This window comes from Ixodes scapularis, unplaced genomic scaffold, assembly GCF_016920785.2.
Source record: "Ixodes scapularis isolate PalLabHiFi unplaced genomic scaffold, ASM1692078v2 PGA_scaffold5__190_contigs__length_132052651, whole genome shotgun sequence".
Taxonomy (NCBI): Eukaryota; Metazoa; Arthropoda; class Arachnida; order Ixodida; family Ixodidae; genus Ixodes; species Ixodes scapularis.
Genome location: NW_024609880.1, coordinates 36,368,807 through 36,395,142, shown reverse-complemented (window position 1 = coordinate 36,395,142; position 26,336 = coordinate 36,368,807). Strand labels below are relative to the sequence as shown.

Sequence of the window (26,336 nt, the reverse complement as noted above, 5' to 3'; positions counted from 1 at the left end):
GTCCGCTAATGTAAGCAGAGAGAGGAAGAGGAAGCGTCCTCCGAGAGAGCACACGGGAACCTACATGGCACGCCAGAAATGCCCATATTTGTTGTTTCGTTTTTACACAAGAACTAGCTAGCTAGCAGGCGAAATCGGTTTTCTAGTTTTTACTTCACAAGTGTCACAGGGCAACTTCCCCAAATTTTTAACCCAAGTCCGGATATCGTTGCACCCCCCTCCCCCTTTAAGATCTACAATGATGGTCTCCTTCCTTTTGTCGGGTTCCGAAGGGCAGACAGTCGCTGCCCTATGCAGCAGTGTCGAAACCACTGACGCCTAGTGACTCGTTGGGTGGCTGGAGTCAAAATCGAGGTTGCGTAAGGTGTGTTTTGGTTTCCTGCACAGCATAAACATCATATCTTCCCCTCGCCTTTTCACTGGGAAAACTGCAGCGTGCCGTCCGTCTCGCATTCCACGGTGAAATTAATAGTCGGCTGGATGGAGTTGAAGTGCGCCAGTTGATTTTTGACGTTTGGTTTATTGAGAACGCAGAAACAATTATCCACTTAGCACACAAATACTCTGGGGCCTTAGGGGAAAGACAATGGCGCTTCTTGTTCGATTGTTTTCGTAAAAAGGTCGCCGTCGTGACCGAGACAGCCGCTTTAGTTTCGAAACCAAGCTTGTTTCGAAACGTAGTCTTTCCTTTCAAGAATTGTTTATAACTATATATATATATATATATATATATATATATATATATATATATATATTACTTTAAAATAAGCTATTTGTTATACGGAGATTCGCTACGGCATATTCAGCATATGGGATAATTGACAGGACCTTCAAGTGCTTCAAGTGCAGGCTGACATTTGTCTTCCATAAAACTGGCCAAAGGGTGTAAGAGAAGATATCTCCGGCAAGTTTGGTTGAAGTCGAATTCTAGGCACCACCTCATGGAACTGCATAGACAGATTCGTTTGAAAGATGCCAATTCTGTCTTTACGTCGCCTGCCAATGAAAGCAAATCCATTTCTGTCATAGAGAAAGCTGCACTTAAGTGATTTCCATAAAACGACTTCTTTTTGGTGTGACCTATTTGTTTTAACGGATTGTTTTAACAATTGGTGTCCGCGTTGGCACAGGGATAGATAAATCGACGATCGAAATGGCGTGGTCACTTAAGGCAGCAACACAGTTGACAGTTTTTATTACTTCTTTGATGCTTGCAAGGACAAGGTGAAGAATATTGTTGCCACGGATGGGTTGCTCGACAACTTGGGTGAGGTTAAAATTCGAACAGTTACCGAGAAACTCCCTCGCAACATTCGAGCCGCTCGAGGTAAAATTAACCAAGACAGTGTTTGGACAATTAAAATCGCTAAAGATAAAGTCTGTTTTAGGGTAAAGGCCCTGAATGTCAAGCAGAACGGTGTGTAGAGTGTCACAATACTCAGAACCACTCTTCGGTGAACGACAACACGCACCGATTATAGCTTCTTTTATAATCGGTGCGTGTTTTCCTATAATCGCGCGGGAACGTCAGAACTCGGCGTTCTGACCGTCAACGCGCGGCCTCACCTCCTCTCTCTCTCTCTCTGTTTCTCGGTGCAATGCTATCGCCTTTTGACGTGGTCTGCAGCAACGCAACTCAATATTGTCGCCCCGTTTTTATTAAAATTGACATTTAGTTAATGTCAATCGACTAAATAGCTGCACGCTTCTGCGCACCTGTTTTCGTTTTGTTGCGCGTTGTCTACATTTTCTGCAGGACACTAAAAATACTGTATAATCAACGACGAACGTTCTCTGTACAGGCAGGCCTACCAAAGAATAAAAAGGATGCCCCTGCACCTGCATCTTGAAGCGTGGTCACTGCTGCTGACTTGCCTTGGGGTCTTCGAAGTCACCTCCCCATATCCAGTCAAAGCTGACCCGGTGATGGTACCATTGCAGACACATTTGCTTAATAGCAGTAAGGTACTTCGTGTTGTTTTTCAGTTATTGTTTTGGCTTGGGTGAACGTCCATACATTGAGCATTTTTTTAGTTATATTTTGATCCACGTAACGTCCAATTCTGAAACTTTTACTTTCTATCCCAACTGCTAGCGTCATATTCTCGCAGGGTGTGAGCTTTCTGCTATGCATAGTTCACTTACCCGAACCGGAAAGCAGGGTTTCCCTTTTCCGGAACGCTTTGTATATATAAATCACTACATAAAAAAGCGCATCTGTTATTACCAATATACCTAATATACACATCCAGGGACTCAAGAAGGAAGAAGTATTCTCATTCGATGGACGATGAAAAACAAAGAATACAGATTATTTCCATGTTGCAGAGTTATGATCTAGTACTTGTCACTTCCAATAGTTTTGAAATCACCAATAACCGTACGGTCGGATTATATTTTGACATGCACACAGACTTCAACTCCCACTTTATAGTTTCGATTTAAATAAATATGTTCTAATTCTATCGCTTATTCATTTTATGAGAATTCTTACACCATGTCTCGGTAAACAAAAAAGCATCAAACAAAATTGAGTCCGCTTAATACAATGCTTAATTCATCAAAGATTTTTCCACACTGATTGCACATTTAAATGAACGGTGTTTCTTAAATTATACGTTTTGTGAAGATATTGCAAAATTTATATTTTTACTGTTAGTATTGCGCTGTGAATAATAATAAAGCAATTAATCATATAATTACCCATATACCTTTTAAAAGGCCCGCAGTGTATTATTACACACGATAATTATTTAAACGAGAAAAGGCAGTAAGAACGCTCAAATATCAGCACTGAATTTCCAACAAATACAATATTCTATGTTTATTGTGAAGGGTTCGAAAGACTCCGTGTTTGAAGGGACACTGAAAGCTCCAAAATATTTTGAAGTGCATGAATCAAATACGGATGCCACAAAGTAAAGTATCTGCGAACAACTTTGTTAACTCAATAATTGCGATGTGAGACACATATTGAGTCATGAAAGATTCTAAAATTAAGACCTATACCGAGAAATTAAAAACAGAATAGAGATGAGCTTGAGGTTTCGTCTCAGAATTAAAACGTTCGTCCTGGCGTAAATGTTACGCCAAACACCGTTTTCATTTCCAGGATAAAGAGGTGACGTACGCTCATAGCACCCTAGCTTCCTCGTATTACCAGAAAAAAATTGTGTCGCTGAGTGAAGCCAGCACACTAGACAGGCTAAGCAGCCGCACATATTTCCGACCCTAAAGAGATATTTTCTACAACATACAAAGTGTGTAGAATGGTGCTGCTTTACTGCGCAGCTCATAACTTAGAACTATGGGACTAGGAGGATTAAAAAAAATAGACAACAAAACACAAAATCTCAAGAAACAGCTGAGTTTATACAACCACGGGAAAACAAGAAAAGATCGAGAGAACAGTACATGAAGTCGCGAAGGTTTGACCAGACGTGGCTTGACAGGCTAAATCATTAGAACACTAGACAAGCTTCCGACAACGAGCATCCGCCGCCAAGCACCCGCAAAGATTATCTCCGTCAAGACTAGGAGAACCGACCAACTTCGAATTCCTGGTCTCAGGGTGTTAGATTATGGGGCGGCAAAGAAAAGCTCGCCGGAGAAAGCTTGCCGGAGATACGCTCACCGTAGAACCGGCAGATGCAGAGAAAAGTTCACCGGCCCTGGCGCGGCTGTGGGAAAAAAGCTCATCGACTTTTTTTAACTTATCGGGTTGTGCGCCACACGTGGAAATTAATGGAATTGAAATTCGTCGCTTCAATCAAAATAATAGTCATTTATTTAAAATATTTATGGAGTTTATTTGGGGCATATTCGCTAATTTTTTAGAAATTAGTAATCACCCGTTCTGTCTATTAATGCCGCTACAAGTATAAAATGAGAACATGGGACACCCGTAAAAAAGAAAACAATTTATTGACAGCTTGACTGTGCACCGTCAGTAGCTGTCAGATAAAGAGGTTTGTTTTTTTGCAAGCTAATTTGAATAGCAGTGTGTGAACCGTTTCAGCCCCGAAGATTGTCGGGTGCCTGATGGATGTGTAGGTATTTGTTAATGTTATTAGAGTCGGGTACACTGTTTTCTTTCTGTTCTTTTTTTTTCACTAATAAGACACTAGTTGCGAGAACAGCTTCGTTATGTCGTGTCTGTTGTCTTCACTCCGTCTTCGTCGTTTAAGCTGTTTTCATTATGTTTACCAACTCGTCCAATTCGCTACCTTACACAAGGCTAGTTCTTATACAGTATAGGCCACGAGTAACAACGGTGAAAGTGTGCAGCTCTGAAAGTCATGGGTGGTTCGCCGTAGAAGGGCACCATCACACACAGGCAACGTGTGGAAAAACAAGCATGAATGCCTAGAAAATGTGCAAGTCCGTGGAAGAAAGAAAACTCAATATCCTGCCTTCTAATCGTTCTTTCCTGTTTTCAAAGGTTAACAACAGCTTCAAAGAAAATTTCTGGAACCGCGTTGCTGTTCATGCCCTTCCAGATGTTAAAAATTTACAATTTAGCTTTTCAGGCTTTAGGCCAGACATTATTAAGTTTTCGAACTTCTTCCTTTTTTTTAAGTTCATAAAGTTTTCAGTTAGGCTTTCGTTACCTAGAAAGTAAACCATAGAAAACACTCGCCTCGCCCGCAATAATTAATCTGGGAGCAACGTACCGCTCAAGCCTAACAAATATTAGAAGAAAATACATTTTATTTTTTACAACACTTAAGAATTTTAATGATAATAAACTGATGTATGTTATGCATGATCCGACAGCTTCCATATAAAAAAAAATAAAAAGGTGAGTTTTTTTCAGCATCTGCTCAATGACCGGTGAGCATTTCTCCGCTTCCGCCGGTTTTGCGGTGAGCTTTTCTCCGGGATTCAGATTAGTATGTTTCCTAACCAGATCGTTTGCGTGCGTTAACTTTTCAAAAATTCATACTGTACCAAGCTCTTGTTACCTTTCTCTATCATTGTTTTGCCTCTAAAGGCACCCCCCCCCCCTCCCTTTTCCTTTTTATTTCGTAATGAATTTCGGCGGACGCCACTGCTACCGGGAATTGTAAACAGTAGGAATGAATGGTTGCCTTGAAGCTCAAGCGCACATACAAGGAAGGTGAGGCACTGCGTAAACAAAGGCAGTTAAGTCTTCTTTAAAAAGCCTCTGACACGCAAAAAAAATATTTTTTTTCATGCTAGGCGTTGAATTGGCATGTCAGGACATTACAAAAAAATTGTTTCACTACAGAGGTGCGTAGTCTTTTTTATAAAAAATAGAAATACGAGGCCCAATTCAAAGTTCCCGCCAGTGCACTGTGACGTATCAGTGTACCGCAAGGTGTCGGGACGGCCAGAAGGGAGGCATCGGCGGAAGACACGTGAGTTGTATCCCTCCTCGTGGTTACCGCGAGCGCGCGTAATATTTTTTAAATATGTTTTGTTGTTCTCCGCACCTTCACGAGCGATCAAAGCAGACAAGGACAAGGTTTCCTTTATCTGCTTTTCATCGCTTAATGTTGCTGCAAAAGTAGAAGAAGAGGAGTCAGTGAAATGACGTAATCAACTACAATGCCTAGAAGGTACTGTGTAAGGGACTGTCCCGGTATTTCAGCAACTGAAGAGATCACAATGCATGCATTTCCGACGGACGGCAGGCATTTTAAGCCTGGAGAGTATAAATGATTCGACGACAACGGTGTCCGAACCTTCAGCAATGCAATTGGGCGTGTCGTACGCTAGCAATCCTAATTTCTGCGAGCGTTCTAAATTTTTTTTTTAAGACTTGATAGCTTCTTTTGCGCCCAGTATAGCTCTGTATCATCGGACTGATCGCATGCACTCGTACACTGGCTTGTACTCGCAACGCTTTCATCACTGACCTTACTGACTCTTCGTCCTCAACTTTTACAGCAGGCAAACTAATCAACGGTGCAGCGATAAAGAGCTAGTGGAACTGAAACTTCGTTTTCTACAATCGCTCGTACAAAGAGCAGAAAAAAAAGAGCCTTAGGCACGGTCGCGGAGATCAGAAGGAGTGAAACTCACGTGACTTCCTGCGAACGCACTTTTAGTGACGTGGGTCGATGCCTCCCTTCTGACCGCCCCGACACCTTGCGGTGCACTGTTACGTCACAGTGCACTGGCGGGAACTTTGAATTCGGCCTCCTATTTCTATTTTTATAAAAAAAAACTACGCAACTCTTTAGTGAAACAATTTTTTTGTAATGTCCTGACATGCCATTTCATCGCCTAGCATGAAAAAAAAATTTTTTTTTTTGCGTGTCAGGGGCTTTTAACATGTTCTCTCCAACTGCTAATGTGCGAGTTCCGCAGTGCCTCCCTCCAGGCTCCAAATGTTAGGTTAGCGTAGTAAAACTAACAGCAAAAACACGTCCCTATGGTTAGCAACTTCTCTATCTTGTGTTACTTGTACGAATTACGCTACACGTCGATAGTTTGAAATGGTAAGCCGATGTTATTTGTTTTTCACCTCACAACGCTGAGCACCAAGATAGCGGCCCCCCAGATACTACTTCCCTCACTTCGTTTACACGGTGACCGAGTTAACTATGTTCAAGAAACCTGCGCTTGAGGAAGAAACGAACATATAAGTCGAAGGAACAGAAAAATTTGAACTGGTGAGAGGATGCCCCTTTGTGTTTACAGTGGATGATTGTGGGCTATATAAGGAGGCGGACTAAATAAACCTGGTAGCTGAGTTTTAGACGTCGTCCTGTCTTTTTCTGTTCCTTTGACTTATATGTTCATTTCTGCCCCAGTCTCAGGTTTATTCAACATGGTTAACATTCAACAGCTCGCCCCCCTGCACCCTTACTATATTATCTGTGACTGAGATGCTTGATTTACCAAGGCATTAAAACTTGGGTTTGGGCTAGTTGGTCCATTACTGAATAAAAGGTTAAAAAGAGCGAACAAACGAGGACAATAAAGAAACACGGACGACAGGACAGGCGCTTCACTCTCAACTGGTTTTTATTAACACCATTGTCACCTATATATACACATTGCCCAAACCACATCGGATTCAATCGCGACAATCATAGCCAACCTTCCAGAAACACCATCTCACTCTGGAGCAAATACAAAGACGGAGCGCTGACGCAATTGTTTTCTTTCTTTTTTATGTAGAATGCCTCTATAATCTCTCTTTCCGTTTTTTCCTTTGCCTTTCTTAAAAACTTTGTGCCAGTCAGGTCAGGTTTGCATCCACATCGCCCACAATGGTCAGCGAGATGGCCCCCCGCGTTGTTGCGCAGACACAAATTATGTTCACGTGCTCTATCATTGAAGCAGCGCCCAGTCTGCCCAATGTAGACTCTGCCACAACTAAAGGGAATCTCGTACACCACATTGGTGACACACGTCAGTATATTGCACCGCGTGTTTCTTGGAGCACGGTGCCTTTTTCTGCCTTGTCAACATCGGACATATCCTGGCAAGTTTACACGGTGCAGAAAAAACCACGTTAATGTCGTATCTACCAGCTACCTTTTTTAGATTATGAGATAGGGTATGCATGTACGGAATGACTTGCACTCGTTTCTTTTCTTTACGTGCCTCGGTGCCTTTTTTACTTCTTTTTAGCTTTTGAAGGAGGCTCTCACAACAACTAGAGATTAGATTAGGGGGGTACCCCGCGTCTGTTAACCTTTTTGATTGTCGTTCAAAACTGATTTTCGTCTGATGGTTGCAACTTTTTTCCAGAGCCGCACTTAGACATGTCAAGGCTATACCCCTCTTTACCAGTTTAGAGTGAGCAATTTCAAACAACACCAGGCTTTTCTTAGTGCGCGGACAATACTGCCAACAGACATGTTCTTCAGAAAAAAGGATCAAAATGTCTAAAAACTGAATGCAGTTATTCACAGGCAATTCCCAGGTAAAATTAAGTCCGCCTGACACCTCCCTAAACAGTCCGACAATCTTCTCAACCGTTTTCTCCAAACCCGAGTCTGTATCTAAAATTAAAAAATAGTCATCTACGTATCTATACGTCTTTAAAACATGGAGATCTGCAAGTCTATCTGAAATTTGCCGGTCCAGTGATGCCAAAAAAATGTTACACAAAACAGGGGCAACTGTCGGCCCAATGCACACACCAGACTTTTGTACAAAATATCTCTCGTCAAAACTGACGGCAGTCGACTGAAGATAAAAGACTAGCAGCTCCAAAAAATGATCGCTGCTAACGCCCGCGGAACTTTGAAATCTAATTTCTCCAGACTCGTTGATATTATCCCGAACAGCCTTGAGAAGTCCATCGTGAGGAACGGAATAATATAAGTCCTCAACATCCACAGATATTGCAGTGACAGCATTCTGAAAACCTTCCTTAAGTTCATTGACTATTTCTAGCGAGCTTTGCACCAAAAAAGGGTCTTTTAGCGCAAGAGTGTCCAAATGGCGCTGTAAGAACCGACTGATCTGAACCTGCCAAGTGTTCTTTTCTGACACAATGGCTCGGAAAGGACACTCAGCCTTGTGTGTTTTTCCCGCGAAAAAAATTTCCAAAATTCCACTTTCTGCTTTGTCTACAGCTTTCCTTAACATGTCTAGGTTCAGTCCCTTTAGCAACTCAACAGCCGCTGATTTTTGAGACTTTAGTCGAAACTTAACTTCTTTGAAGTTCTTATCTATTGCTCTCAATGCTTTTTCCTGGAATTGGCCCTTCGACCTTACAACAAATCCCCCTTCCTTATCGGCCTGCACAAGCGAGAGTTCGTTGAGCTTGAAAAAATCTACAACCTTCTTAAAAGGTGGTTTTGCCTTAGGGCGTCGACTCACGGATTCTTTCAGGCAGTCCACACCATCACCAATAGCACGCTCCCTGTTCTGTTCCCCAGCGCTGTTCGCTACTCTTCGTACCATGGCCAGCAGTTCTGGTCGAGATGTTGACGGTTCGAAGCTGTACTTTGGTCCTTTGTTCAGGACATCCTTGATCTTCTCTGGAAGCGCCGCTCCCCCCAAGACGGTAACGCTGTCCACGCAAATGGCATCGCTCTTCTTTCTTGGCGGAAGCTGCATTCGCGTCTGTTGCCAGATGAACTCCGTTGTTTGCGACGCCAATCTTTTGTAGTCTTCAAAGCGGCGCTTGGCATGGTAGTCCTCCTGTCCTCCCAGTGCGATGATACGGAGCCAGTCCAAATACAGTCGTATTTGTCTCCAGTATTCTGATTTCAGGATCTTGCACAGCCGTCTAGTGTGCCCCCAGGATGGTTCCACGACTCCGAAAAGGCCTTGCACTTCCCTTGGCACAAGCTTCCTCTTCAGGCAAAAAGAAATGGTTCGGGATTGGCACGTTGAAATGGCGATTAGATTGATGCACGTGATGGCGGGATCTTGGTGTACACGATGAAAAAGGAAGGAGCCCAGTGCAGAAGAAATATGTTGCATTAAAACTTGGGTTTGGGCTAGTTGGTCCATTACTGAATAAAAGGTAAAAGGAATAAAAGGGAATAAAACGTGTGTCACCAATGTGGTGTACGAGATTCCCTTTAGTTGTGGCAGAGTCTACATTGGGCAGACTGGGCGCTGCTTCAATGATAGAGCACGTGAACATAATTTGTGTCTGCGCAACAACGCGGGGGGCCATCTCGCTGACCATTGTGGGCGATGTGGATGCAAACCTGACCTGACTGGCACAAAGTTTTTAAGAAAGGCAAAGGAAAAAACGGAAAGAGAGATTGTAGAGGCGTTCTACATAAAAAAGAAAGAAAACAATTGCGTCAGCGCTCCGTCTTTGTATTTGCTCCAGAGTGAGATGGTGTTTCTGGAAGGTTGGCTATGATTGTCGCGATTGAATCCGATGTGGTTTGGGCAATGTGTATATATAGGTGACAATGGTGTTAATAAAAACCAGTTGAGAGTGAAGCGCCTGTCCTGTCGTCCGTGTTTCTTTATTGTCCTCGTTTGTTCGCGCTTTTTAACCTTTTATTCAGTTACCAAGGCAATCTGCCATTCATACTGTTCGCAACTGCCGGCAGCAGTGACGCCCCGCCGACTCTCCTTAGGAAATCAGAGAGAAGGAGGGGGGGGGGGGGCAGTTTAGGAGGATACACAAGGAAACAGAAAGATAAAACAAGGCTTGGTAACACCCTGAGATTAGGAAGTTGATCGGTTCCCGTGATCTTGACGGCAATTATCTTTGCTGGTGCTTGGCGGCGGAGGCTCGTTGTCGGAAGCGTGTCTAGTGTTGTAGGGCCACATCTGGAAAAATCTTCGCGACGTCGACGTCATATTCTGTTTTTATAGCGAAGCTGTTATGTGATAGGATCTAAAAAAAGATGCGTTCATAGACTTAAAAAAAAAATCCCGTTTAAACGGCACTCGTTCGTTCCGATTGGTCGTTGCAAGGATAAATAAAAAGAGGGGGCAACCCGCGTGAGTCAGCATTCCTTGGCATTATTCGAAAGTGTGGTCTTGGCCCCTTGTTCTCATCCACGGTCACCGACTTATCTCAGCTAAGAGTGCGCTGTGACGAGGCTGAGGATAAAACGTGCTGATCTTTCTTTTTTTTCGCTGCCGCAATGCTGACAAAAAAACTTAAGCTCAATCGAAAAAAAAAAAACTGTTTTTGAGGTGCGACTCGAAAATTTTGGTGTATAACTTACAACGTCGTGTATTGAAAGAGCTCATCGCCTTTATGTACTATCGTGGACACTGTTAGCTATAATACGGCAGCGGCGGCCGTCCCGTACCCCCAGCGCAACATAGCAGGCGCCGTCCGAAACTCCGCGCATGCGCCGTGCGGCAGACTCGCTCTTCCTGCCTGCGAGCACATCGTCGCTTTGTCGTCTGCTATACATCGTTTCAGCCTAGGTCCGAGCGCGGCCGATGTTATGAGCCGAACGGCCAATCAAACAGCGAAGGCGGCACAACGTCATGGTGTGCTCTCTGCCGTTTATAGGAATAGCCGGTATTCGCCGCCTCTCTGTGCGTGCTCCTCCGCCGGCCAGTCCTATCAAGCGTAGAGAGCACGCCATGACGTTGCGCTTTTTGCGCTGTTTGATTGGCCCTTCGGCTCGTAACATCGTCCGCGCTCGGACATAAGGTAAAACGAAATATAGGCACAGAGCAGACGACGCCACAGCACTCGCCGAGTACCGCGTAAGAGGTGCCCACGGTTGATTTCCCGACTCCGCTGGCTAAGAATAATCATCGCCACTAAATGCAATATCATAGTAGATTACATTTTTTTTATGGGACAACCTTGCAGTTATACTCCGCTTCACTTTAGGTCTCAGCGCAGCGGACGCTACGAGACGATAGGGCCAACCAAGCAGCGACAAAAGCGCACTTTTTGCACCTTATTGGGTCTCCCGGTGATGCACTCTGTGACGTTGCACCTTTGCCGTTATTTGATTGGCTCTGTCGTTTTGTAGCGTACGCTGCGCTCGGACGTAAGGTGAAACGGAGTATATCAGTCTATTTCTGTATCACACCTGCAGCGCTCATACTGGTTTGCGAACGCATATCGTTAAAGATGCATTCCGCACGCCTGTTCGCAAAAAAGCAAAAAAAAAAAAAAAACTTAAACAGGATTAATGCCCTAATGACTTTGCAATCTGCCCCAATAAAAATTGCCGGTTGGAAATGAGTTTGAGACCAGTTCGGTACGGCCAGGGTACCAGACGAGCAGCACCTTGGCATCGCCTTTTCTGCGCCTAGCACACGACAAAGCGAGGGTGTGCTCGCAAACGGGAAGAACGAGTCCGCTACACGTCGTATGCGCAGAGTTTCGGACGGCGCCTGCTATCTGTCGCTGGGGGCTCGGGATTCGGGACGGCAGTCGCTGCCGTGTTATAGCTAACAGTGTCCACGATACAATATACGTCTTTGTTCAATCAATATAACAATTCGCTGTGACGTTAACCGCCATTCGCTCTAATGCAACCAATGGCTGTTTACCCTAGTGACCAAAAGGCAATGATCACTTTATTCACTTAGAATTAAATAAAGACAACTAAACAACGAAGTCGTGTACATTGTATATTCATTGCAACCATATGTAAATCGTGTAGACGTCGTATAGTTGTTGCAAAGTTGTCATAAAGTTGTCGTAAATTTGTCGTAAAGATAACAGCTTCGTTGGTCCTTCAATTTCACGTAAAGTGGGTAGGCTGTAAAAATATATGGTCGAAGAAACTTAGCTGTCCTTGAAATTTTTGTTGCGTTTTTCCTTTCTTTTTTTGATCTCATGATTTTATGTTATGACGACATTCTACGCTCTGCAATAGCGCAGCACTGTTCAACATATTTTGTTGGTCCTCAGAGCTTATCTTCTCGGAGCTGACATCGTGTGGCAAAGCCCCTATAATGAAGACAAGCTAGCTGAATTTGAATGGAGGTTTGTTGTCGCTTTTCTGAATTGGAGGTCATATGCTACTGAATAAGTTTGGCATCACAAGTTATTTCAAGTTACGTCCAGGAATTAAGGAGTGTTTAAGAGAAACAAACGATGGAGATTTGTTTTTTTAAATATTGACGTGAAATTTTAGAACTTTTACATAAATGACTTATATCTCTGCATTATTAGCACAAGTACAATAATGTTTAAGCAAATATTTTTTTATATATGCGTAAGCTGCATTTCAAGGCGCACATTTACATTTGAGGCATTTTGGATAAAGCGTTTTGTTGGTAAATAATTTGTGAAAGTGTCTCTAAAACGTGTTTTTTTATGTGTTTCGTAATTTTTGTTTTGCATTAAAGTATATAATCTTAATTTATAATATTTGGCGTGCGCGTTGTAAATTGCTTACGCAATAAATAACAAAAAATCGTTAAATACGTGCCTGTTTTGGTGTGAGATTGGCGGCTGTGAAAATTACCATAGTGAAATCTCGGCAATGTAGACGCATCGAGCTTCTCAATTTCATATCTCAAAGAAAAATTTAGCTACGGCATTCACTTATAACTGAATGTTCTTCCGAAGAACTTGTCTTCCACATATATTTATTGCAAAAATATGAAAAATATGACCCGGAAAAAAAGAAAAAAAAACAACCTTGCTTTGCTGTGAGCCTACCATGCTGCCACTGTTGCCGTGCTCTTCTAGTAACCCTCTATAGAGGGTTACTAGAAGTGCACATCCTCTTTTCCTGACCCCTTCTTCCCGCTGTCACTACTCTCAAAGGCACAGTGTCATACGACCAACGTTGGGGGCACATATCTTCGCGCGTAATTAAACTTTTTTACGATTTTTTTTCTTTTAACAACGTCGGCAGTGTTACAAAGCAACGAAAAGCGATACTGCGGCACGACAGGCGGAGGCGGATGAGGCTGCCCTTAATTTGTAGTGTGCAGACAACACCCAGACCGTTGTCGTTAGTAAAAAAAGTTACAAAAAAAGATCTAGTACATGCGACTCGGACCCGCGAATTCTCGCTAGCATTTTTTTACGGCGTCCTCCTTCTCGGGGAATTTCCTCCTCTGTTTTAACTGGATATAAAGATCTGTTGTGCGAATACACCATTCATCGAATTTAATCCTGAAAATATTCCCTTTCAATAAAAACCCTTTGCCACTTTGTTCCAGGCTCCCATATCATAATCGGTGTTGGCGACAGGTAGATACAAATAGAATATTTACTTTTTAATAGGGCGGGATCCATCTGAAATTGCTGGACTATCAACTTAAAAAAATGTATATATTTTCTTCTTTTCTTTTATGAATATAATGGTAAGTGAAATCAACTATTGGTTGCGCGTTCATGGCAATATTGAATGCTTTAGAAATAAATGTATGGCTACAACACCAGGTAAGTTCGATTCATCTGCCGATGGATATTGCTTACCAAACATACCCGGAATACGCGAACGGCGTTTTATTTTATGGGAGCGCTATCCTGGCGACAGCCGAAGAACTGCTTCGTGACGTACCTTTCAATGAAAGAGTCCGAGTAAGGGAGGGGGGGGGGGGGGGGGTGAGCACTCGCTCAAGGCTGAAATCGCTTCTGAAACAGAGATCCACAGAGCGAGTTTACCTGCGAAGCAATCTACGCTTCTTAGTTTTAAGGGTGTGCGAATAGTGGTTCGAATCGAATAGCGCAATGTCATTTTCAGCATCAACACTGCAAAAAGAACCGGTAGGTTTGGGTTCTTTTTTGGAGCTCTGAAGGCTATAAATGACGCAGCGATATTCGATTCGAACAACTATTCGCACACCTCTTCTTTTTACCTCATTCTGCAGAAGTATCATGGGGTTACTGATTGAATCATCCTCTCCCAAACTGTTTCAACAGTCACCTTTCCATCTTCGCGCGAAGAGGTGGAGACGGGTATAGATTAATAGGCCGGTAAAATTGCTATGGCGTTTATTGTCTAGCGAGCGGCCTCTCCTCCTCGGACTATTTCATTGAGCGCTACGTCATGAAGCCGTTGTTACGCCGCCGCCAGGATAGCGCTCGCATAAGATAAGACAGTGCTCGCGTGATTCTGATAAGTTTGGTGACCACCGTACGTTAACTGATTCGTTTTATAATGCTACTATGAAGACGTACTACATGTTTTATATAAATTCTACCCTTTTGTCACATTTCAGACCCCTCTTAAAGAAAAGGATGTAAAGCTTGGAAGATATCAAGATTTTAAAAGGGTAAATCAGTTCATCTGATGAAACTAAACTTTTTTTCGAACTTGCCCTTGGCAACCATGCGGCGCTGCCTTGAGAGTGCTCGAAAGGGTGCTGGTCAGTGGTCACTATGATGGGGCTGGGCGCTGCCATTAAGATTTATGACGCCGCGAATCCAAGCATCAGCGCTGCCGGGTGTGATTCGCTTGTTTTGATTCGGTTCGCGTTCCGATTGTTTACCACGAGTTTGTTTGACATCCCAAGTTCGTACACTATACGGATGAAATAAATGACTGCCACGTCGCCCGCAACGTGAGCGACTAAAGGTTACGTGAAGGCGTGTTCGCGATATACGGCGACTCTTTTTCGTTGGTTCGTTCTTACATTGGTGACTGAAGTGGCTGTCACGTTTTCGTTGGCGGCACTGTCCACATCGGTGACAGAGACTCCTGTCGCACCTTCTTTGACGATGCACTTTACTTAGGCGATTAAATTCGTGGCCGCGCCGTCGCTGCCGGCGTCGTGACGTTCACATAGACGACTGCGTCTCTTACCGCGTCTCCTGCAGCGAACGTTTGCTTCGTCAGCAGTGGTAGACTTTGACACGTGGTTCCCTTCTCAAAGGCCTTTTATCAATGTTGAGAAGAAAATACTAGAAACAGCTTGTTGTATCAAAAAGCGGCCGCAACCAGCAACGTTCGGGAGGTTCAGTCTGCCTGAGCTGCCTCCAGCCTAGCCTTGCATATCTTTTGCGCTGATGAATTGATCGATTATCCTACCGATTAATCAATTGATGCTTTATTCGCGATTAATTTTTTTAAGCAGTTACTCAGTAAAAATCTGACGAACCAGAAGTAAAAATTGAATGCTTTCACCACGTAGACGTGGACAGGCATGTGAAGGATAAAATTTAGGTGAAATTTTACCCTAGAGCAAACTGTAGGGTGAGATTTGTAGCTACAAACAAGTGTAGAAGGTTAAACGTGTCCCTACTACTTCAACGACGCGCGATTGTTCGCTTAGCCCCACAGATACTATTGCGAACAATCAAAGGGGGTCACTCTTGCCGAAAAATATTAAAGAACCCGTTTTCCCCATGCATCTGAAGTAACAATCAGTGAGTGTGAGCGTCTCTGAACTGTTCTCAACTACACATTGATATTGATTCATAATCGAAATGGCACTTATTTGCGCCACATATCACATATTCGGCCAAGGCAAACAAATGTAAATTTGACGTCCCAAAAATATTATCCATGGAAATCAACGGAGACCGATTAATCGATTAATTGACCAATTAAAAAGTGGCAAATAATTCGGTTGAAATTTTGAATTCACACTCTGCCTTAGTATTTTTGTTATTTATGTCCCCCCCTTCCCTCTTTGTCGTTGTATAGTGATTACCAATTTGCTTCAAACAACGAGATCACTCGGGGAGGGAGAAAAGTGTACATCTGAAAGAAAGAGTACAGAAATTCCAGAAACTCTCATAGGCAACGCTTAAGGTCTCATAGTAAATCTTCGTCCCCCCCCACGAGCGTATATGTATAGCGCCAAAGCGCAAGACTTAGAGCGGTGGCTCACGCAACGTCAGGAGCCAATGACGTTTAAAGGAGTATTCACGCGAGGAAGAAATCCCGGGGATTTCTCCCCGGCGCGCGCGTTCCACGACGAAAACGTCAGGCGTTGCGATGTGCAAAAGCCTCGCGTTTTCATCTCGTGATGCGCGCGTGCCGCGCGCGCGTGCATCTCGCGTGCATATCTTTTTAAGCGTGCGGCACGAGCAGCACCGACGGGACCGAGTTCCGGGCTCGAACAGCACAGCACGAGCCTGGCAGCGTTCGATGGTGTAGCACGGCGGTCTCACCGGAGCTCCTATTTTATATTCTTTTGAGTTTTTTTTTTGTGGTTATAAAGATCAATTTGTTGATTTGCATCGACGGACGTCTTTCCTGAACCCCACAAATTGGTGGCCCTGAGAACGCTCCACCTCCGAAGACCTTGATCTTCTGTACCAAGGGTATTCAAGCCACCCTCACTCGCCATGTCTGTTGCTGAGCAGCCCGCGGCGGGTCAACTGTCAGCACTCCACCTCCGTTTGCCTCTATTCGGGACGGCGGACCCACAGATCTGGTTTGCCCAGATGGAGAGCCAGTTCACCACCTCGCGGATTGCTTCACAAGTCAAAAGGTTCCAGCACAATATTGCAGCGCTTCCGGCAGATATCGCAGCAGAAATCAGGGACCTGGTCCTTACACCGCCTGCAAGCGATCCTTACGACATTCTCAAGGCGGAGCTCATACGGAGGACCACGTCGCCGGAACAGCGCCGACTCCAACAGCTCCTCACTTCAGAGGAATCGGGCGACCGCAAGCCTTCACAGCTGCTGCTGTTCCTACAACAACTTCTGGGTGAGAAGGCACTTACCTTCGACGTCGCGTTGCTTTGGGAGGTTTTCCTTCAGAGGCTGTCAACTAACGTCCGCATGGTCCTGACGTGTGCGTCTGGACTTGACCTCGAAGAACTGACAAAGCTCGCAGACTCCGTTTTAGAAGTCGCTGTGCCCACCATTGCACAGGTCCAAGGACAGACCGGACTACTACCGTCCATGACTTCACCTGCTGGCGTGACGACTGCCACAGCCGACGTCAGCGGCCTTTGGGAGGAGTTTCATCTTGAGATCGGACGCCTGTCTGCTCAGGTCACTGCCCTCACCAACCGCATTCCAACACACCGACGTCACGGATCGACTTCTCAACAACGTCGGCATCGTTCTTCCTCACCCTACCAAGGTACGTGATGGTACCATCGAACTTTCGGAGCGCAAGCCAAGAAGTGCGTTTCACCATGCACGGCCTCGAAAAACGCCCAGACCCACCACTAGAGGTGGCGAGTGGTGCCGGTTCCGAAACCAGCCGTCTATTTTTTATACTAGACGAGAATACTGGTCTTCGGTTCTTAGTCGACACCGGCACCGCAGTAAGCGTCCTACCCGTGACGGCCATGTCAATCGAGCCACAACGCGCTAACGTCACCTTGCGGGCCGCAAACAAGTCCGCATCGCGACGTATGGTGAAGGAGCTCTCACCCTCAACATCGGGTTCAGAAGACCACTAAGATGGATTTTCCTGGTTGCCGACGTGACGGGCCCGATCCTTGGAGCAGATTGTCTCCGCAACTGTAACCTGCTAGTGGACATGCACAGGCCTTGCAGGCCTTGCAGATTCCACGACTCACCTAGCTGTCCAAGGCATATCATCCATCTCACCGCTTCCACAACGTTGCATTCCAATCACTACAAAGTTTGAAGACCTTCTCCAACGGTTCCCGTCGCTCACACGTCCCGCCAAATTTCTGCAACCAGTAAAACACGACGTGACACATCACATCGTGACGTCCGAACCTCCCACTCATGCTCGTCCACGACGCCTCCTGGACGAATGGTTGAAGATAGCGAAAGCCGAGTTCGAGCACATGCTTGAACTCGGCATCATCAGACCATCGTCCAGTCCAGGGGCATCCTCCCTCCATATGGTGCAAAAGAAACCCCCTGGTGATTGGTGGTCCTGCAAAGACTACCGCGCCCTGAACAACACCACCATTCCAGAGCGCTATCCCCTACCCTACATCACGGATTTCTGAACGTCCCTGGAGGGAGCAACCATCTTTTCAAAAATCGACCTGGTCAAAGCGTCCCATCAGATCCCCGTGGAAGCAGGTGACATACCGAAAACAGCCATCACAACACCTTTTGGACTTTTCGAATATGTGAGGATGCCTTTCGGCATTCGTAACGCGGCCCAGACATTTCAACGGTTTGTTGACTGCGTCACCTGTGGGCTTACCTTTTGCTTTGCCTATGTCGACGACATCCTGGTGTCCAGCGCTAACTCCGAACAACATCTCGAACGCCTGGAGATCCTTTTCCAGCGCATGGGGGAATACGGGCTCATCATCAACAATGCCAAGTGCGAGTTCGGCTTTTCACAACTGGATTTTCTTGGCCACAAGGTCGGCTCCAAGGGTGCTCGCCCTCTTCCATCCAAAGTCGACGCAGTCACGAACTTTCCAACGCCTATATCACGCAGGAAGCTTCGCGAGTTCCTTGGCCTCGTGAATTTCCATCGCCGTTTTCTGCAGCATTGCGCTACTGTCCTCCAACCCCTGACTGATCTCCTAAAGGGAACTCAGCGGAACACCGCACCTCTACGATGGTCTCCAGAGACAGCGGAGGCATTCCTGACCATCAAGTCATCGCTCGCAGAAGCCGCAATGTTGGCGCACCCGCACGCTGGTGCATCTCTCTCTATCATGACGGATGCCTCGGACGTCGCTGTAGGAGGAGTACCGCAACAGTTCGCTAACGGAAACTGGCAGCCCCTTGGGTCCTTTTCCAAGAAGTTGGCGCCAGCCGAGCCCCGGTACAGTACTTTTGGACGAGAACTACTAGGCATATACATCACCATCAAACATTTTCGGCATTATTTAGAGGGTCGGCAATTTCACATCCTCAGCGACCATAAGCCGATAATTACGCACTTCAAACGACCAGCAAACGTTTCTCTCTTTGAGAGAGTCGGCACCTTTCATATATTGTGGAGTTCACAAGTGACATCCGCCACGTCAAAGACACAGACAACTCGGCTTTTGAGGTGTTGTCACGGATACCTTGCTGCATCGCCATTCCCACCGCTGTGGATTTCGCCGCTCTTACAGCAGCAGAGCAAGGCGACCAAGATATCCCGAAGCTACGATCCCCATCTAGCAACCTTGATTTGCGTGACGTGTTACTGCAATGCTGCGGCACAACAATAATTTGTGACATGTCCACGGGATCATCCAGAAACGTTGGAGGTGGTACCTCCAACGTTTCGGCGACTTATTTTCAACTCACTGCACAACCTTTCTCATCCCGACATTCGGGCGACCCAACACCTCATCGCCCAACGCTTCGTTTGGCAAGGGATGAACAAAGATGTGCCTGAATGGGCTCGCACGTGTCTGCATTGTCAGCTGTCTGAAGTTCATCGACATACCTTTGCACCTTTCGCCACAATACAGACACCCACCGCTCGCTTCGACAACATCAACGTGGACATCGTCGGTCCTTTGCCACCATCCGACGGAGCCATCTGCATACTCACTTGCATAGATAGATTTACCCGCTGGTCAGAAGCTTTCCCTATCGCAGACATCCGCGTGGAACCGATAGCGAAGACAGTCGTCAGTGGTTGGATTTCACGATTTGGAGTTCCGTTATCTATTTTCATCGACAATTCGATTCGAATCTCGTTTGTTCAACGAGATCATGACTCTTATCGGGTCCTCCCGAATTTGAATGACAGCGTACCATCCCGCTGCTAACGGCCTCTTGGAAAGATTTCATTGTACCCTAAAGGCCGCACTGAGAGCACACAATGACCCGAACAACTGCAGCACACTTCTCCCCATCGTGCTTCTAGACCTCCGCACAACACTCAAGCCAGACTTGGGATGCACTGCCGCAGACCTAGTTTACGGGCAGTCACTTCGCCTCCCAGGAGAAATGTTCATGACGTCTCCTACTTCTACCGTGTCCGATCCTTCCATCTATGCCACCCAGCTTCGAGAAGTTATGCGGAACCTGCGTGCCACACCAACAAGGCATCACGACCGTCATCCGACGTACGTATGCGACGAGTTAACCTCGCCCACACATGTCTTCTCGTGTCGAGACGCAGTCAGGAAATATCTGCAACGACCTTACGATGGCCCTTTCAAGATCCTCGAAAGGAGCGACAAGTACTTCGTTCTGGATTTGAACGGGCGGCATGACACCATCTGCGTCGACCGCCTGAAGCCTGCTCACTTTGAACCCTCGTCCGCATCCAGCCTAGACCCTCTACATTGGCCGCCTTCATGCCAGCCATCGGCACCATCCTTACAAGCCACCAAGCATCAGCATCATCGCTCCGTCTCTTGGGCACAACATCGCCCTAGCGACTCCTCTAGAGGGGAGCCCTTGTAGTGCCAAAGCGAGAGATTTAGCGCGGTGGTTCACGCAACGTCAGGAGCTAATGACGTTTTAAGCGCGCGGCACGAGCAGCTCCGACGGGACCGAGTTCCGGGCTCGAACAGAACAGCACGAGCCTGGCAGCGTTCGATGGTGTAGCAGGGCGGTCTCAGCGGAGCCCCCATTTTATGTTCTTTTCAGTTTTTGTTTGTGGTTATAAAGATCAATGTGTTGATTTGCATCGACGGACGTCTTTCCTGAACCCCACATATCCTTCCATATCACTTCATTCATCTCGAGCATCGTGGGCGCACGTAACGGACTGTGGTTTATATATGTACATTTTTGGCAACAGCTGTAGTTTTTAATCAAACAGGAAACCTCGTTTTATTTCCTAGAATATCATTCACGTCCTTCCGCTTGCACAGTGCCGCGTAGCCATAAAATCGCACCTGGAAAGGTGCGATGCGGTCGCTACAGCGTACTGGCCTGCGCCGCGGCCTCTTCCGGTATAGTGGCGCACGTGACCCCGCTCAGGTGTCGCGCTTAGCTTAGAATTTACGCGGGTCGATGGTGAATCATTGATTAAATTGTATTGCACATGTTTAAAATACACATATCAAAGGAGTCTCCCGCGCAAATTTCTCTTACCATAGGCACTCAAGGGCGTATCATGGTTGACAAATTAGAGGGTAGAAAAAACTAGAGATTTTTGTTTCAGTGAATATAAATTAAAAAGAGAAAAATTATTCCGCCGTCTCATACGTTTTTTTTTAATATTTTATTTAGCGAGCCATTAGTGCAACTGCTGTGCTCTGCGAACTAATTTGCCACACTAGTTACAAAAAAAAAATTAACTAAAGAATCTCGGATGTTCTGGTACTATGCTGAAAACCATAAGACCATATCCGCGACACCGCGCAAAACGCATGCTTGAGGGAAGCAGCTGGCATTCTGTTTTTATCAACTGACTTAGCATATATTTTTTTCTGATTACTTCTGCTCTGGCTATCCTTCTTCAAAAACTGGTGGTAAAACTTTTTTTTTTTTTTTAAAAGCAGACCTTTTGTTTTTACTGTGAATGACGTAGAAATTCTCAAAACTATTAAAAAAAAAAAAGAAAACCTACGCTTTCGATGGAGATGGACAATATACCCAATTTTATTATGGACCCCTTTTGAAAGTCACGTGCCGATTATTGGAAGGTCGGAGCCACTGCACAATGGCGGAAGAACAGCCATTTTGGAACGTGCAAGCCATTCCAATAAATAGCGAACGTCAGAAAGAGGCCAACACTAGGAGCCGACGAGCAAATAATAGAGAGTCTGAAGTTCAACGTCGGTGTGCTCACAACCTTTTCATGTGGGTGTATTTTTGCCTTCTAATCCTACCAAACGCATCAAATCAACCATGACGTTGCAGTTTTAGTTCGCCAATGTGTAAGGATTCCACGGCTGGGAAAAGAGAGCTGTCTTTCGAATGGAGTCAGTTATGACCTGTTCCGATATATTTGCTCCGCTTTTGCAACATATATGTTTAACCTATCTCTCGTGAAGGGCATTTTTCCTGGTCTGTGGAAGTCTTTTATATTTGCACTTATTTTTAAAGCTGGTAAATGGTGCAATTTATGACTGGTGTAAAAAAAAAACGCTTTGTCGGTAAATCCAGGAAAAATTTAAATTATTTCTTTTTTAAGAAAGTGCGACGTTTTCTTGTTCCTTTCTAGGATTTAGAGCATTGCGATAGATCGTGTATCTCATTTGAAAGATTGTGGCGTCTACATAAATTTTATTTACTGTTCACGTTTCTAAGATAGGTGATTCAGCGATAAAAAAAGTTAGGAATGATCCCTCGTTTAGAACGTTCTTTCACTTATTCGTTATCTGTCGTGCGTCTGTTCTGTATAGTCGCCAACGCTTGTGGCTTAAATTTCGTTCAGATATTTTGGACTCACTATGTTTAAACCAAGTTCCAAAGAGTGAAATTGTGTAGGAATATTTTTTTGAATTAATTACTACCGACACATTATAGTCGAAACTTGTTTTCTTAGTTGCGATTTATTGCAATCAATATTTAAACTTGGAAGGCTTTCAACGAGGGGGGCTATCAGAGGCATTTATTTTCTTCATAAAATAGTGCGTGGCATTGTTATATCTGAGAGTTTACTAGTTCGTATTGTCTTTCTTGTGCCCTCTGAAGCTAGTCGACATTAGCTAATATTTTTCCATTACCTTGAATACAGTGTGCTCTTAATAACAGACAATTTTGAATTAGACATGATTAAAAAAAACCAAGACTGCAGGTAACGACAGAAACACTAAAAAGTATTGACTGTTCATTTGAAGGCAGCTTTGTAAGAGTGTATTTTATCTGACTCTTAGTTTGTATAGAAGTTGCATCTGCTTTGCAAGCCAGTATGCTTGCCTTTTCCATGTTTTTGTACATTTTAAATTGTGTTACTGTAAACACGACCTGAGAGTGCACCAGACAAAAGGCTCCAGGTGTTTCTGGGCACTAAGAAAAAAACAAAGCATTATTATTATTACACGTTATTCTTATATAAGCCGCATGAAAAAAACTAAATCGCACATACAACTGCCATTGCGCGCGGCTGCTTGTGCAGGAGAGTATATATTCTAAATGTTTAGTCTGAAAATATAACAAAACAAAATCAATAAATTAATTATTTTCTTCAAAATATCATTATTGACAGCGGCAGTCCTAAGGGAACCAGTTTGACGTGACAGTTGTAAAATTTATGACCCAAAATGTTAAATAATAAATTATGGGCGATAATCATTCGTTCCCGCACGTTTAATCGAAAATTCGTAGCCCGTCATCGAAATCGCACGTAACAGTTGCTAGGTTTTAGGACAAATACAGTGCTCTGAACGTGACGTGCCCTTTTGCAATCTCGTAACTGAGAAATATAGCGCCAATGACAGCTTAAATTACTCGCCTTTACTGCAAAAATAATTGCATTATCAATAAATTACCTTCATTCCCCGAAAGAAAGTATGTTCTATCAGCCGAATCCTACGAGAAAGCCGTCTTGATCTCCCGTTTGCGCAGGATTGTGGCGTCATGGTGCCACCTGGCGCCACAACGTCGCGTAACCTTATACTGCCATTTGGCGCCGTGACATCTCATGACATCACATGACATTGTTACGTTAGAGTAATGTGATCTCATGATATCACGTGACATCACACACACCTAGTATGCGCCCCAGCTCGTTGGGAACACGTTTTGTGCTTCCCGTTTTTCGTCAGCATGACGAATCCAATGTAATTTTTTTTTGTGCAATTGATAGAACGCTTTAATTCATCTTGCAAGAAAAAAGTCTGGCACGGAGTTGCACGCGCTTACTCACATGCACTTCGCACATTCATTTGCAGGGCATGTTGTATGGAAGTCTTGTACTGGTGCTGTCTTCACTGAAGGATGACCCTTTTCGATTGTGCATGTTGACATACAAACCAAACACTGAGATAACATCTGAGGGACAGATTGATATTCTGACGTCGTCAAGTGATCCAGTGTAACAATATTCAATAATTACTCTTTCAGTGCATTTACGTGATGTTCCTTGGCACCTCTAAGTGTGAGACGGCGTAGCATCATTTGAGCGGTTCGAGATTAGATACCAGAAGAACGTTGCCTGGAACGATGTCTTCGACCGGTCTGTTTAGTGCCCTCTCCCAGCTGCTGGCGGAAAATGCGGGCGCGGACCCGAGCGCTGCCGCGGCGTTCCAACTCGTGGCTGCTTTGGCTTCCAACGAATGTCTGGCTGAATAACAATCTCATCAGAACTGGCGTCTGTCGCGTCCGCCTATATACTGCCATGCCACCGCCGGGCTCGCGGCAGGGAGCCGATCGAATGTCAATTTTATGACGTCCTAAGGCAGATATCAACGCGCCACATTTCAAGACGTGGTAAACACACCAGTCGGAAACGCAAACCAGGCACCGTCGTCTCGAAAATAATAAAAGAGCTCTAGGAGCGCCATGTTTCTGCCGCTTAGAACATTATCGCGAAAGGAGATGAAATATTTTGCGGTATTTTTACCGGGGGATTTTTGTTGTAAAGACGCGTTTGTATATATATATATATATATATATATATATATATATATATATATATATATATATATCTGGATTTGTATGCATGAATCTAGTTTCATATCTAATGCACGTACCAGTTTCAGCTAAGTAGATGAAGAGAACAATGAAGAACGCATGAATTATAATCTGAATTGTAAGTTAGCGCCTTGTTTGTCGTTTGTGTCTCCGTTTTGACCCTAGTTTTTTTTGCGCTATTTTTCTGCAGCACGCTTAAAAATATTGGCCACAACCAGAATGTTGACATACGCTTGCGGTTTTTCATTTCACTGGATTCGCGAGTAACAAAACACTATTTTAGTTACAGATCTATGGTTCAAGGATTTGATGCAGAAACCGCCCATTTCCACAATAAAACGTTGAGAGCAATAGCCTGGTTCTATCGCGGTGGTGCTGCTGGTATGTAAACCCGATTGCTCTCTCAATGCGAGCGCGTTACAATTTGATACGCATTTATCTCTTGATAGAATTTTATGCTTCGAGAGTGATCTTCTCGGACTACAAACATTGTACAATACTCAGGACTAAAACGTATCACAACCGTAAGTATCTTAACTTTCTTGACTCCAACTCTTTTTTAAACACAGCTCAACATGGATTTCAAAAGTTTTATTCCTGTGATACCCATCTACTAATTGACTCATGATCTTCACCTTACTCTAGACCGGGGTTCTACGACTGACTTCATATTCCTGGATTCCTCAGAAGCATGTGACAAGGTTTCTCACCAGCTACTTCTTCATAAACTTAGTAACCTTAACATAGATCCGAATGTCCTCACACGGATAAAATCATTCCCAACGAATCGCTTCAAATTTGTTTGTGCTAATGGCACAAATTCTTCGCTTTCACTTGTAAACTCCGGTGTCCCTCAAAGCTCTGTACTCGGACCACCCTTATTTTTTATTTATATCAATGACCTTCCTATGCATGTTTCTTCCTCTATTAGTCTATTTGCTGAAAACTGGGCAATTTCTAAAGAGATAGTTAACGACTTTGACATTTCCGCCCTTCAGGTTGATATTAACAACTGCAAGTGGTGCAAGAAATCGCTCATGAAGCTTAACATCTCTAAATGTACATCTTTAAGAGTATCTCGTCATATCAACACTTGTCCTTTCTACTCTATCAAATACTCTACTCTAGTTTTTGTGTCCTCCTATAAATAGCCCGGCATTTACATAGCCAACAACCTCTCCTGAAATATCCACGTCCAATATGTAACTAACAAGGCAAATCGACTTTTGGGTTATCTCGGACGGAACATTTCCCTTGCCCCCCCCCCCCCCCCCCCCTTTTCCGTTAAAACTTCTTCTCTATAAAACCCTGCTTCGTCCTTATTTATTCATTTATTTACAATACTGAAAGCCCTTTCGGGCTGCTTCAGGAGTGTACAGCAATAAAGCAACCTAATTAAAGAAGCGAATATAAAACAATCACCACAATACAATCATTTGAGTACAGTTTCGGTTGAACCATACTACCTAAAGTCATCACCACAAAACAACACTAGTACGTCTCCGCATACAACTAAAAAAAAATAAACTTCAAAGCTTATCGGCACTGTCAATCCCAACAAAGAGGTCGCCATCTAAACTATTCCGCTAATCAATTGTTTTTTACAAGG

At 44.5% G+C, this 26,336-nt stretch overlaps 1 protein-coding gene across 1 annotated transcript; it reads left to right on the top strand.

Annotated features, from left to right (window-relative positions):
- The first annotated feature begins 1,827 nt into the window (after positions 1 to 1,827).
- On the top strand, positions 1,828 to 25,116 carry LOC120837877. Its single transcript, XM_042293825.1, has 4 exons — positions 1,828 to 1,965; positions 14,566 to 14,619; positions 23,986 to 24,128; positions 25,011 to 25,116. Exons 1-4 carry the CDS (start codon positions 1,828 to 1,830, stop codon positions 25,114 to 25,116), a joined length of 441 nt encoding a protein of 146 aa, XP_042149759.1.
- The last annotated feature ends 1,220 nt before the right edge of the window (positions 25,117 to 26,336 follow it).

Bases quoted from the DNA above. Each gene is read 5' to 3' on its own strand.
- LOC120837877 (XM_042293825.1), top strand. From the start codon at position 1,828: ATGCCCCTGCACCTGCATCTTGAAGCGTGGTCACTGCTGCTGACTTGC. The intron at 1,966-14,565 runs GTACTTCGTGTT...GTCACATTTCAG, and splicing joins ATTTGCTTAATAGCAGTAAG to ACCCCTCTTAAAGAAAAGGA. The intron at 14,620-23,985 runs GTAAATCAGTTC...ATTCATTTGCAG, and splicing joins GATATCAAGATTTTAAAAGG to GGCATGTTGTATGGAAGTCT.